This window comes from Choloepus didactylus, chromosome 4 (assembly GCF_015220235.1).
Source record: "Choloepus didactylus isolate mChoDid1 chromosome 4, mChoDid1.pri, whole genome shotgun sequence".
NCBI classification, from domain to species: Eukaryota; Metazoa; Chordata; class Mammalia; order Pilosa; family Megalonychidae; genus Choloepus; species Choloepus didactylus.
Genome location: NC_051310.1, coordinates 137,884,311 through 137,898,652, shown reverse-complemented (window position 1 = coordinate 137,898,652; position 14,342 = coordinate 137,884,311). Strand labels below are relative to the sequence as shown.

The following is a 14,342-nucleotide window of genomic DNA, read 5'->3' as shown; positions in this document are numbered from 1 at the left end:
ACAGCACTGACAGAGAGATGAGTACAGAGGGCCCCCCACCCAGGCACCCCACCTTACCTGGGCACCAGGGATTGAAGAGCAGAATGAACTCTCCGAGCTGGTAGGCAGTGATAGACCCCTGGAAGGAGTCGATATGAACCTTCAATAGGTACAGACCCACAGGTGCCATAGGAGGGGCGCATAGGCTCACTTCCAGGGAGTTGGCCCCATTGAGCTCCAGTGAAGCGATCCAGCTGTTGGGGCCACCACGGCTTGCCAGGCTGAACACGGCCCGAGTCCCCCTGGCCAGGTCCGGCAGGGGGCCTGGGAGGGAAGTGGAGCTGAGGCCCTCTGCAGTGATCTCCGAGCCCCCAGGCACAGCCCTCCCCCCAAGACATGCCCTCCCCCCAAGACATGCACATGCATGCACATGGCTTCTGTGCGCTAGCTGGGGTCCTCACCCATCTCAACCACGAAGATGACGTTGTCCAGGTCAGGCTGGAAGGCCCGGTTCCTGAAGTAAAGGGTGATGTTGAAGGCCTGGCCACGGCGGATGAGGAGGCGGGTGGAGCTTATCTCCTCTGTGTGGTGCCTCAAGTTGTTCCAGGAGCTCTGTAGGTCCGTGAGGACCACCTCCAACCCTGCGTGGGGCAGAGAAAGAGCAGGGTTGTGGAGTTATGGAGCCTGGTGCAAGCCTGTCCACCACTTACTAGATGTGCAAACTTTAGAAAGTGGCTCTCTGAGCCTCACCTTCCAAGTTGGTAAAATAGAGTCCATAATACCAGGCTTACAAGGTGGGTAGGAGGATTAACCATGGAGAAGCGTCTGTTTTCCTTCCTCTTTTCCTTCCCTTCTTCTCTGACCCTCTGTCTCTTTCTCCCTGATTCATTCCCTGAGGTACATGGTTTTTTGCCTCTGTTCAAATCTTGTGCAGGACTGGCCAAGTCTGGTTGCTCCCTTCAACACAGCATGTCTCCAGATTCACGCAGGAATCTGCCTTCTTGGACTCAAGTTTTACCTCCCGTTGCTCCTGTACCAGCCTCCAGACCTGGGAGCAAATTTCTGAGTTATCTGTCCCTGGGTTAGCTGCTCTCTTTTTGGCAATTTGCTGGCTCTCTGACCACCACTGATGCCATGTACCCAATGCCCTTGGAACTTGGATGCTGAGGACAGCCTTCCAAAGCTTCTGATAAAACACAGGCCAACTTCACTGTTCTCCTGGTGTACTTCCCCAAGAAAGGCTCAAATTCTAGGTTCTCCACATTTGGCCGTGATCCTGTGATAGTTCCTAGGCATCACCTTTGAGTCACACTTGGCTCAACCATCTCCTTCTTGGTCCATATCCGTTCATGTGTCACCCAGTCCATTGAAACCTTTTTGGTGTCCATCTGTCCCTTTCATGCTCATATAATTCCTACCCCCTCACCTTACACCTAGTGACTGTCGCAGCCTCCATCACATCTCCTGGCTCCTGTCTGTCTCCATATCATCCCACCCCTTAATGCATCACCAAATTACCTTTCCTCAAGAAAATTTGATCATGCCATCCTTTTAATTCAAAAGTTCAGAGATACCCTACAGGCCACAGTATAAAAGACATAGTCCTTGGGAGGCGGGGCAAGATGGCAGACTGGTGAGCTGTATGTTTTAGTTACTCCTCCAGGAAAGTAGGTAGAAAGCCAGGAACTGCGTGGACTGGACACCACAGAGCAATCTGACTTTGGGCATACTTCATACAACACTCATGAAAACGTGGAACTGCTGAGATCAGCGAAATCTGTAAGTTTTTGCGGCCAGGGGACCCACGCCCCTCCCTGCCAGGCTCAGTCCCAGGGGAGGAGGGGCTGTCAGCTCCGGGAAGGAGAAGGGAGAACTGCAGTGGCAGCCCTTATCGGAAACTCATTCTACTGATCCAAACTCCAACCATAGATAGACTGAGACCAGACACCAGAGAATCTGAGAGCAGCCAGCCCAGCAGAGAGGAGACAGGCATAGAAAAAAAACAACACGAAAAACTCCAAAATAAAAGCGGAGGATTTTTGGAGTTCTGGTGAACATAGAAAGGGGAAGGGCCCTGAGGCGCATATGCAAATCCCGAAGAAAAGCTGATCTCTCTGCCCTGTGGACCTTTCCTTAATGGCCCTGGTTGCTTTGTCTCTTAGCATTTCAATAACCCATTAGATCTCTGAGGAGGGCCCTTTTTTTTTTTTTTTAATCCTTTTTTCTTTTTCTAAAACAATTACTCTAAGAAGCCCAATACAGAAAGCTTCAAAGACTTGCAATTTGGGCAGGTCAAGTCAAGAGCAGAACTAGGAGAGCTCTGAGACAAAACGCAATAATCCAGTGGCTGAGAAAATTCACTAAACACCACAACTTCCCAAGAAAAGGGGGGTGTCCGCTCACAGCCATCATCCTGGTGGACAGGAAACACTCCTGCCCATCGCCAGCCCCATAGCCCAGAACTGCCCCAGACAACCCAGTGTGACGGAAGTGCTTCAAATAACAGGCACACACCACAAAACTGGGCGTGGACATTAGCCTTCCCTGCAACCTCAGCTTATTGTCCCAGAGTTGGGAAGGTGGAGCAGTGTGAATTAACAAAGCCCCATTCAGCCATCATTTCAGCAGACTGGGAGCCTCCCTACACAGCCCAGCAGCCCAGAACTGCCCTGTGGGGACGGCACTCACCTGTGACATAGCACAGTCATCCCTCAACAGAGGACCCGGGGTGCACGGCCTGGAAGAGGGGCCCACTTGCAAGTCTCAGGAGCCATACACCAATACCAAGGACTTGTGGGTCAGTGGCAGAGACAAACTGTGGCAGGACTGAACTGAAGGATTAGACTATTGCAGCAGCTTTAAAACTCTAGGATCACCAGGGAGATTTGATTGTTAGACCCACCCCCCCCCCCCCGACTGCCCAGAAACACGCCCCATGTACAGGGCAGGCAACACCAACTACACACGCAAGCTTGGTACACCAATTGGACCCCACAAGACTCACTCCCCCACTCACCAAAAAGGCTAAGCAGGGGAGAACTGGCTTGTGGAGAACAGGTGGCTCGTGGATGCCACCTGCTGGTTAGTTAGAGAAAGTGTACTCCACGAAGCTGTAGATCTGATAAATCAGAGATAAGGACTTCAATTGGTCTACAAATCCTAAAAGAACCCTATCAAGTTCAGCAAATGCCACGAGGCCAAAAACAACAGAAAATTATAAAGCATATGAAAAAACCAGACGATATGGATAACCCAAGCCCAAGCACCCAAATCAAAAGACCAGAAGAGACACAGCACCTAGAGCAGCTACTCAAAGAACTAAAGATGAACAATGAGACCATAGTACGGGAGATAAAGGAAATCAAGAAGACCCTAGAAGAGCATAAAGAAGACATTGCAAGACTAAATAAAAAAAATGGATGATCTTATGGAAATTAAAGAAACTGTTGACCAAATTAAAAAGATTCTGGACACTCATAGTACAAGACTAGAGGAAGCTGAACAACGAATCAGTGACCTCGAAGATGACAGAATGGGAAATGAAAGCATAAAAGAAAGAATGGGGAAAAAAATTGAAAAAATCGAAATGGACCTCAGGGATATGATAGATAATATAAAACGTCCGAATATACGACTCATTGGTATCCCAGAAGGGGAAGAAAAGGGTAAAGGTCTAGGAAGAGTATTCAAAGAAATTGTTGGGGAAAACTTCCCAAATCTTCTAAACAACATAAATACACAAATCATAAATGCTCAGCGAACTCCAAATAGAATAAATCCAAATAAACCCACTCCGAGACATATACTGATCACACTATCAAACACAGAAGAGAAGGAGCAAGTTCTGAAAGCAGCAAGAGAAAAGCAATTCACCACATACAAAGGAAACAGCATAAGACTAAGTAGTGACTACTCAGCAGCCACCATGGAGGCAAGAAGGCAGTGGCACGATATATTTAAAATTCTGAGTGAGAAAAATTTCCAGCCAAGAATACTTTATCCAGCAAAGCTCTCCTTCAAATTTGAGGGAGAGCTTAAATTTTTCACAGACAAACAAATGCTGAGAGAATTTGCTAACAAGAGACCTGCCCTACTGGAGATACTCAAGGGAGCCCTACAGACAGAGAAACAAAGAAAGGACAGAGAGACTTGGAGAAAGGTTCAGTACTAAAGAGATTCGGTATGGGTACAATAAAGGATATTAATAGACAGAGGGGAAAAATATGACAAACATAAACCAAAGGATAAAATGGCTGATTCAAGAAATGCCTTCACGGTTATAACGTTGAATGTAAATGGATTAAACTCCCCAATTAAAAGATATAGATTCGCAGAATGGATCAAAAAAAATGAACCATCAATATGTTGCATACAAGAGACTCATCTTAGACACAGGGACACAAAGAAACTGAAAGTGAAAGGATGGAAAAAAATATTTCATGCAAGCTACAGCCAAAAGAAAGCAGGTGTGGCAATATTAATCTCAGATAAAATAGACTTCAAATGCAGGGATGTTTTGAGAGACAAAGAAGGCCACTACGTACTAATAAAAGGGGCAATTCAGCAAGAAGAAATAACAATCGTAAATGTCTATGCACCCAACCAAGGTGCCACAAAATACATGAGAGAAACACTGGCAAAACTAAAGGAAGCAATTGATGTTTCCATGATAATTGTGGGAGACTTCAACACATCACTCTCCTATAGATAGATCAACCAGACAGAAGACCAATAAGGAAATTGAAAACCTAAACAATCTGATAAATGAATTAGATTTAACAGACATATACAGGACATTACATCCCAAATCACCAGGATACACATACTTTTCTAGTGCTCATGGAACTTTCTCCAGAATAGATCATATGCTGGGACATAAAACAAGCCTCAATAAATTTAAAAAGATTGAAATTATTCAAAGCACATTCTCTGACCACAATGGAATACAATTAGAAGTCAATAACCATCAGAGACTTAGAAAATTCACAAATACCTGGAGGTTAAACAACACACTCCTAAACAATCAGTGGGTTAAAGAAGAAATAGCAAGAGAAATTGCTAAATATATAGAGATGAATGAAAATGAGAACACAACATACCAAAACCTATGGGATGCAGTGCTAAGGGGGAAATTTATAGCACTGAACGCATATATTAAAAAGGAAGAAAGAGCCAAAATCAAAGAACTAATGGATCAACTGAAGAAGCTAGAAAATGAACAGCAAACCAATCCTAAACCAAGTAGAAGAAAAGAAATAACAAGGATTAAAGCAGAAATAAATGACATAGAGAACAAAAAAACAATAGAGAGGATAAATATCACCAAAAGTTGGTTCTTTGAGAAGATCAACAAGATTGACAAGCCCCTAGCTAGACTGACAAAATCAAAAAGAGAGAAGACCCATATAAACAAAATAATGAATGAAAAAGGTGACATAACTGCAGATCCTGAAGAAATTAAAAAAATTATAAGAGGATACTATGAACAACTGTATGGCAACAAAATGGATAATGTAGAGGAAATGGACAATTTCTTGGAAACATATGAACAACCTAGACTGACCAGAGAAGAAATAGAAGACCTCAACCAACCCATCACAAGCAAAGAGATCCAATCAGTCATCAAAAATCTTCCCACAAATCAATGCCCAGGGCCAGATGGCTTCACAGGGGAATTCTACCAAACTTTCCAGAAAGAACTGACACCAATCTTACTCAAACTCTTTCAAAACATTGAAGAAAATGGAACACTACCTAACTCATTTTATGAAGCTAACATCAATCTAATACCAAAACCAGGCAAAGATGTTTCAAAAAAGGAAAACTACCGGCCAATCTCCCTAATGAATATAGATGCAAAAATCCTCAACAAAATACTTGCAAATCGAATCCAAAGACACATTAAAAAAATCATACACCATGACCAAGTGGGCTTTATTCCAGGCATGCAAGGATGGTTCAGCATAAGAAAATCAATCAATGTATTACAACACATTAACAATTCGAAAGGGAAAAATCAATTGATCATCTCAATAGATGCTGAAAAAGCATTTGACAAAATCCAACATCCGTTTTTGATAAAAACACTTCAAAAGGTAGGAATTGAAGGAGACTTCCTCAACATGATAAAGAGCATATATGAAAAACCCACAGCCAGAATAGTACTCAATGGTGAGAGACTGAAAGCCTTCCCTCTTAGATCAGGAACAAGACAAGGATGCCCGCTATCACCACTGTTATTCAACATTGTGCTGGAAGTGCTAGCCAGGGCAATCCGGCAAGACAAAGAAATAAAAGGCATCCAAATTGGAAAAGAAGAAGTAAAACTGTCATTGTTTGCAGATGATATGATCTTATATCTAGAAAACCCTGAGAAATCGACGATACAGCTACTAGAGCTAATCAACAAATTTAGCAAAGTAGTGGGATACAAGGTTAATGCACATAAGTCAGTAATGTTTCTATATGCTAGAAATGAACAAACTGAACAGACACTCAAGAAAAAGATACCATTTTCAATAGCAACTAAAAAAATCAAGTACCTAGGAATAAACTTAACCAAAGATGTAAAAGACCTATACAAAGAAAACTACATAACTCTACTAAAAGAAATAGAAGGGGACCTTAAAAGATGGAAAAATATTCCATGTTCATGGATAGGAAGACTAAATGTCATTAAGATGTCAATTCTACCCAAACTCATCTACAGATTCAATGCAATCCCAATCAAAATTCCAACAACCTACTTTGCAGACTTGGAAAAGCTAGTTATCAAATTTATTTGGAAAGGGAAGATGCCTCGAATTGCTAAAGACACTCTAAAAAAGAAAAACGAAGTGGGAGGACTTACACTCCCTGACTTTGAAGCTTATTATAAAGCCACAGTTGCCAAAACAGCATGGTACTGGCACAAAGATAGACATATAGATCAATGGAATCGAATTGAGAATTCGGAGATAGACCCTCAGATCTATGGCCGACTGATCTTTGATAAGGCCCCCAAAGTCACTGAACTGAGTCATAATGGTCTTTTCAACAAATGGGGCTGGGAGAGTTGGATATCCATATCCAAAAGAATGAAAGAGGACCTCTACCTCACACCCTACACAAAAATTAACTCAAAATGGACCAAAGATCTCAATATAAAAGAAAGTACCATAAAACTCCTAGAAGATAATGTAGGAAAACATCTTCAAGACCTTGTATTAGGCGGCCACTTCCTAGACTTTACACCCAAAGCACAAGCAACAAAAGAGAAAATAGATAAATGGGAACTCCTCAAGCTTAGAAGTTTCTGCACCTCAAAGGAATTTCTCAAAAAGGTAAAGAGGCAGCCAACTCAATGGGAAAAAATTTTTGGAAACCATGTATCTGACAAAAGACTGATATCTTGCATATATAAAGAAATCCTACAACTCAATGACAATAGTACAGTTGGCCCAATTATAAAATGGGCAAAAGATATGAAAAGACAGTTCTCTGAAGAGGAAATACAAATGGCCAAGAAACACATGAAAAAATGTTCAGCTTCACTAGCTATTAGAGAGATGCAAATTAAGACCACAATGAGATACCATCTAACACCGGTTAGAATGGCTGCCATTAAACAAACAGGAAACTACAAATGGTGGAGGGGATGTGGAGAAATTGGAACTCTTATTCACTGTTGGTGGGACTGTATAATGGTTCAGCCCCTCTGGAAGTCAGTCTGGCAGTTCCTTAGAAAACTAGATATAGAGTTACCATTCGATCCAGCGATTGCACTTCTCGGTATATACCCGGAAGATCGGAAAGCAGTGACACGAACAGATATCTGCACGCCAATGTTCATAGCAGCATTATTCACAATTGCCAAAAGATGGAAACAACCCAAATGTCCTTCAACAGATGAGTGGATAAATAAAATGTGGTATATACACACGATGGAATACTACGTGGCAGTAAGAAGGAACGATCTCGTGAAACATATGACAACATGGATGAACCTTGAAGACATAATGCTAAGCGAAATAAGCCAGGCACAAAAAGAGAAATATTATATGCTACCACTAATGTGAACTTTGAAAAATGTAAAACAAATGGCTTATAATGTAGAATGTAGGGGAACTAGCAATAGAGAGCAATTAAGGAAGGGGGAACAATAATCCAAGAAGAACAGATAAGCTATTTAACGTTCTGGGGATGCCCAGGAATGACTATGGTCTGTTAATTTCTGATGGATATAGTAGGAGCAAGTTCACAGAAATGTTGCTATATTAGGTAACTTTCTTGGGGTAAAGTAGGAACATGTTGGAAGTTAAGCATTTATCTTAGGTTAGTTGTCTTTTTCTTACTCCCTTGTTATGGTCTCTTTGAAATGTTCTTTTATTGTATGTTTGTTTTCTTTTTAACTTTTTTTTCATACAGTTGATTTAAAAAAGAAGGGAAAGTTAAAAAAAAAAAAAAAAAACAAGGAAAAAAAAAAAGATGCAGTGCCCCCTTGCGGAGCCTGTGGAGAGTTCAGGGGTATTCGCCTAACCTACCTCCATGGTTGCTAACATGACCACAGACATAGGGGACTGGTGGTTTGATGGGTTGAGCCCTCTACCACAGGTTTTACCCTTGGGAAGACGGTTGCTGCAAAGGAGAGGCTAGGCCTCCCTATGGTTGTGCCTAAGAGCCTCCTCCCGAATGCCTCTTTGTTGCTCAGATGTGGCCCTCTCTCTCTGGCTAAGCCAACTTGAAAGGTGAAATCACTGCCCTCCCCGCTATGTGGGATCAGACACCCAGGGGAGTGAATCTCCCTGGCAACGTGGAATATGACTCCCGGGGAGGAATGTAGACCTGGCATCGTGGGACGGAGAACATCTTCTTGACCAAAAGGGGGATGTGAAAGGAAATGAAATAAGCTTCAGTGACAGAGAGAATCCAAAAGGAGCCGAGAGGTCACTCTGGTGGGCACTCTTACGCACACTTTAGACAACCCTTTTTAGGTTCTAAAGAATTGGGGTAGCTGGTGGTGGATACCTGAAACTATCAAACTACAACCCAGAACCCATGAATCTCGAAGACAGTTGTATAAAAATGTAGCTTATGAGGGGTGACAGTGGGATTGGGAAAGCCATAAGGACCACACTCCACTTTGTCTAGTTTATGGATGGATAAGTAGAAAACTAGGGGAAGGAAACAAACAGACAAATGTACCCAGTGTTCTTTTTTACTTCAATTGCTCTTTTTCACTCTAATTATTATTCTTGTTATTCTTGTGTGTGTGCTAATGAAGGTGTCAGGGATTGATTTGGGTGATGAATGTACCACTATGTAATGGTACTGTGAACAATCGAAAGTACGATTTGTTTTGTATGACTGCGTGGTATATGAATATATCTCAATAAAATGAATTTATCTCAATAAAATGAAGATTGAAAAAAAAAAAAAAAAAAAGACATAGTCCTTAACCTAACACGTACCTGGCCTCAACTATAGTTGCACTATCACTTTGTTCTGCTCCTAGCATGAGCTTTCTCCTTGAGCCAATCTGAAGTTGAACAGATGGCACCCCTGTCTATGAATTTTGTTCCTGCTGTTGTATCAACTCAGAATGCCCCCTCACTAGCTAACTAAATTCCACCTGCCCCTCAAGTACTGCTCAAAACCCACCTCCTTCATGGAACCTGCCCCAATTGGTCCACCCTTCTTCCCATGTCCTACTAATCTATAGTGCTTAACTGTACCACTCATAGGGAACCTTCATGGCTTAACTGTCAAGTTTAAATTACATGTCATGTTCGTTGTTCATTTATATCAAAAAGCATTTCTGAGAGCCTGCTAGTTTCAAGCTCAGCATGTGGTGTTCAATATTTTTTTAAGTACATTTTTATTTGTCTGTCTTCCACCACTAGATATAAGGCAGTGAAGACAGGGACCTAGATGCTTTATCTCACCTGTATTTGGATTTTTAAAAAATATTAACCAAAGTTTTTCACAAAACACAACACCCTTTCATGATAAAAGTACTCAACAAACTAAAAATAGAAAGGAACTTCTTCCCCTCAGTAAAGGGTATTTATAAAATTCCACAGCTAATATCACACTTTGGTGTGATATTTACCCAACAAACTAAAAATAGAAGGGAACTTCCTCCCCCAGATAAAGTTATCTATAAAAAATCCACAGCTAACATCATACTTAATGGTGAAAGACTGGATGCTCTCCACATAAGATCAAGAAGACAAGGATATCACACTTGCCACATCTATTCAACATTGTTCTGGAGGTTCTAGCCAGTTCAATTAGGAAATAAAATAAACAAAAGTTATCCATAATGAAAAGAAGAAATAAAATTATCTCTACTAGGACATGACATGACCTTGTATACAGAAATTAATAAAGAATCCACAACAAATATATTAGAACTAATAAACTAGTCCTGCAGGGTTGCAGGACACAAGATCAATATACAAAAATCAGCTCAATTTATGTACACCTGCAATGAACAATCCAAAAGTGAAATTAAGAAACCAATTCCATTTACAATAGTATCAGAAAGAATAAAATACTTAGGAATAAATTTAACCAAAAAAAGTGCAAGACATGAACACTGAAAGCCACAAAACATCCTTGAAAGAAATTAACGAAGATCTGTATAAATGGAAAGGCATTCCATGTCATGAATTGGTTCATGGATTAATACTGCTAAGATGGCAAACTGAGCAACAGATTTAAGGCAATCCTATTAAAATCCCTCCTGCCTTTTTTTTTTTTTTGCATAAATTGACAAGCTGATCCTAAAATTCATGTGTAAATATGAGGTACCCAGAATAGCCAACACAACCTTGAAAAAGAACAAATTTAGAGGACTCACACACATCCCTATTTCAAAACACACTACAAAGCTACAGTAATCAAGACAGTATGGAATTGACATAAGGATAAACATAGAGATAATGGAATAGAATTGAAAATCCAGCAATAAAACCCATTTGTCTATTGTCAACTGATTTTCAACAAAAGTGCCAAAACAACTCAAGGGGGAAAGAATACGCTTTTCAACAAATGATGTTGAAAGAATCAACAAGAATGCAAAAGAATGAAGCTGGACCCCTACCTCACATCATATATAAAATTTAACTCAAAATGGATCAAAGATCTAAAGGTAAGAACTAAAACTATAAGACTCTTAGAATAAAACATAGGGATATATCTTTGTAAACTTGGATTAGGCAATGATTTCTTAGATATGACAACAGAAGCACAAGCAGCGAAAGAAAACAAAACAGATACTTTTTTTACCAAAAATTAAAAATTTTTGTGCTTCAAAGTACACCATCAAGAAAATGAAAAGACAACCTGTAGAATGGAGGAAAATATTTATAAATCATATATCTGACAATGGATTTGCCCAGAATATATAAAGAAGCCTTATAACTCAACAATTAAAAGACAAATAATCCAATTTAAAAATGGGCAAAGGTCTGAACAGACATTTCTCCAAAGAAAATATACAAAAGGCCAATATGTGCATGAAAAGATGCTCAACATCTTTAGTCATTTGAGAAAAACAAATGAAATCTACTTCACCACCCCTAGGATGTCTATCATTAAAAAGACACAATAACAAGTGTTGGCAAAGATGTGGAGAAATTGAAAACCTCATACATTGCTGTAGAATTTTAGAATGGTGTGGCCACTTTGGAAAACAGTCTGACAGTTCCTCAAAATGTTAAATATGGAGCTACCATATGACTCAGCAATTCTTTTCCTAGGTATCTTCAAGAGAATTGAAAACATATGTCCATAAAAAAACTTATACATGAATGTTCATAGTGACATTATTCATAATAGCCAAAACACAGAAACCATCCACATGTCCATCAACTGATGAATGGATAAATAAATGTGGTATATCCATACAATGGGATATTATTCAGCCATAGAAAAGGAATGTTGAACATGCTACAACATGGATGAACCTAGAAAACATTATTCTAAGTGAGAAAAGTCAGACATAAAAGGCCATATATTGTATGATTCCATTCATGTGAAATGTCCAGTAAAGGCAAATCGATAGAGACAGAAAGTAGATAAGGGGTTGCCAGGGACTGTGGGGGAGGGAGGATGGGGAGTGACTGATAATAAGTATGGAGTTTCTTTGGGGGTGATGAAAATGTTCTGGAACTAAATAGTGGTGATGGTTTTAAAACTCTGTGAATATGTAAAAACCACTGAATTGTACTCTTTAAAAGGGTGAACTTTATAGTATGTGAATTATTACGTGCTATTATTACAAAACACAAACCAAATCAACTGCACTAAAATGTCCTGATAAATATTAAACTTTATAATTTTAATCCTCTTCAAGTTCTTGCTCATTAACTACTTTACTATTCTTATTATTGTGAAAGAAATATAAGCACAATGATTGGTACATTGTAGATCCTCAAAAGTATTTGCTAGTTGAATAGAGTTCTTATCTTGCATAGTCACTGTGTTCATCTTTCAGGTTTTAGATTCAACCAACACCTTCCTGAGCACCTTTCCACCCTGGGTTCAGCACTGCACCAGGTACTCCACGACAGTGGTCTCATTTAATCATTGCCACAGCCTTGCAGGGGCAAAGCAACCTGTCGTCATACTTGTAGATGAGAAAAACAGGGTTCAGATAGGTTAAATGTCTTGTCTGAGGTCAAACCCAGGCTTCCTGACCCCTGACCCAAGTCTAGTGCTCTTTCCATTTCCCAACAGATGCAGCCCATTGCTGGCCTTCACTCAGGTTCAGAAAAGACATCCCAACCCCCTGCCAGTTGAGAAAGCACTTGGCTTTTTCCTAGCAGCTGGAAAAGGAAGCTCGCCCCTCTTGGTGACCGATAGACCACACCAGGCCCATAAAATGGGCTCCGATTATGGTCAGGGCACATGACCTAGGTGACCCAGAGCACTTGCTGAGGCTCTGATTTGACCACTGGGAACAAATCTCATTCTCTGGCTACATCATATGACCGAGTGAACCTCTGCCCATAACCCGGGGATCATTAGTCACCTCAGACAGCTGCTTTCCCAATAGGAGGTACGTATTTAATACCAGGGAGAATTTGTGCTCTTTGATGTGAGGGCAGAATGGAGAGAAATGATCGGGGACTTAGAAAGAAGACTTCTCCTTCTAGGAAGAACTTTTAAAATAAATGACCTCAATATCTATCCTAGGGAGTCACTCTCACATGAGCATAAAGAGGCATGGATAAGGATGTATGTCACAACTTTGCTGGTAGAACTGAAAAATAGGAAACAACCTAAATGCCTATCAGTAGAGGACTAGATAAACAAATTTGCACTGATACTATGGAATACTATGCAAAGCGGAAAACTTTGAGGTTGATCTATAGAGACTGACTGGCATGAATAGAGCTCCAAAGCATACTGTTGAGTGAAAAAAAAAACCAAGGTGTAGAAAAATATGTACAATAAGATGATACCATGTATATACCAAAAGAAATAAGAGCCACATATGTTAATCCTATGTACTGTATTGAATAAATGTGTCAACAAAAGACTGGTAAGAGCAGCTAAACTCTGCAGATGAGCCTGGGGCTAGGGGTGTGTGCAATGATTGATTTATTTTACACTAACTATATGTTCATATATTTCTTATGCAATTAAACTTATAACAATTTAAAAATAAAATTCTAAAAACAAAAACTAGTAAATAAAAGTGAAGCTGTAATATTAAGAATAATTGATATGCATAGAGCAAGTTAAAAGTACATTACTATAAATGGTTTCAATTAACCATTTAATCTTCATAGCAGCTCTTTCTAGAGAGAAGGTAATGATCTATAGAGAAGGGGGGAGATTAACTTAAGATGGGGAAAAGACCCTCTGAGGTGGGGAAAAAGGGAAGATACAAAGTTTCAGAGACTTCAAGATTGCCTGATCCAACCTCCCTTATTTTCCAGGCAGGGGAGTGGTAACCAGAGGGGAAGTGACTTGCCCAAGGTCAAAGGGTCAGCTGATGGCAGCAAAAGGCAGGGGCCCTGAGCCCCTGATCCTGCCCCCTCCCACCTGGCCGTGGAAGCAGGTATGGTGGCACCAGGCTGGCTGGATTCACCTGCTGGTCTCCACCCTGTCTCCTGGCTCTCAGGCCACCGCTCCTGAGCTTCAGCTAATTCTGAGGGATCTGGGATTTCTGCTCTTCCTGCCCATGTTCTTTATTTACTCCTCCATTCCTCTGAAGTCGCCTTCCCCCCAGAGTTCCCACAGTCTCTCTGTCCTCCTCCCTGCGCTCCAGCGGCCCCTGGGCCTCCCCTACCTTGCTCCATGGCGGCTGCCTCCAGTGGCTGGCCGGCTCTCCAAGAAATGGGTGAATCGACTGGAGCTTCAGGAAACTG

The 14,342-nt window shown here is 40.9% G+C and overlaps 1 protein-coding gene across 1 annotated transcript in view; it reads right to left on the bottom strand.

The window, feature by feature from the left end:
• Positions 1 to 14,342, bottom strand: part of TGM5 (transglutaminase 5) — a 42,278-nt gene extending 27,936 nt beyond the window's left edge. Inside the window, exons 1-3 of the mRNA XM_037835421.1 lie at positions 14,264 to 14,342; positions 441 to 620; positions 58 to 303 (exon numbers count right to left, since the gene is read on the bottom strand). Of these exons, the coding sequence (XP_037691349.1) occupies positions 58 to 303; positions 441 to 620; positions 14,264 to 14,273 (436 nt within the window). The 5' untranslated portion in view covers positions 14,274 to 14,342. The remainder of the gene's footprint in view (positions 1 to 57; positions 304 to 440; positions 621 to 14,263) is intronic.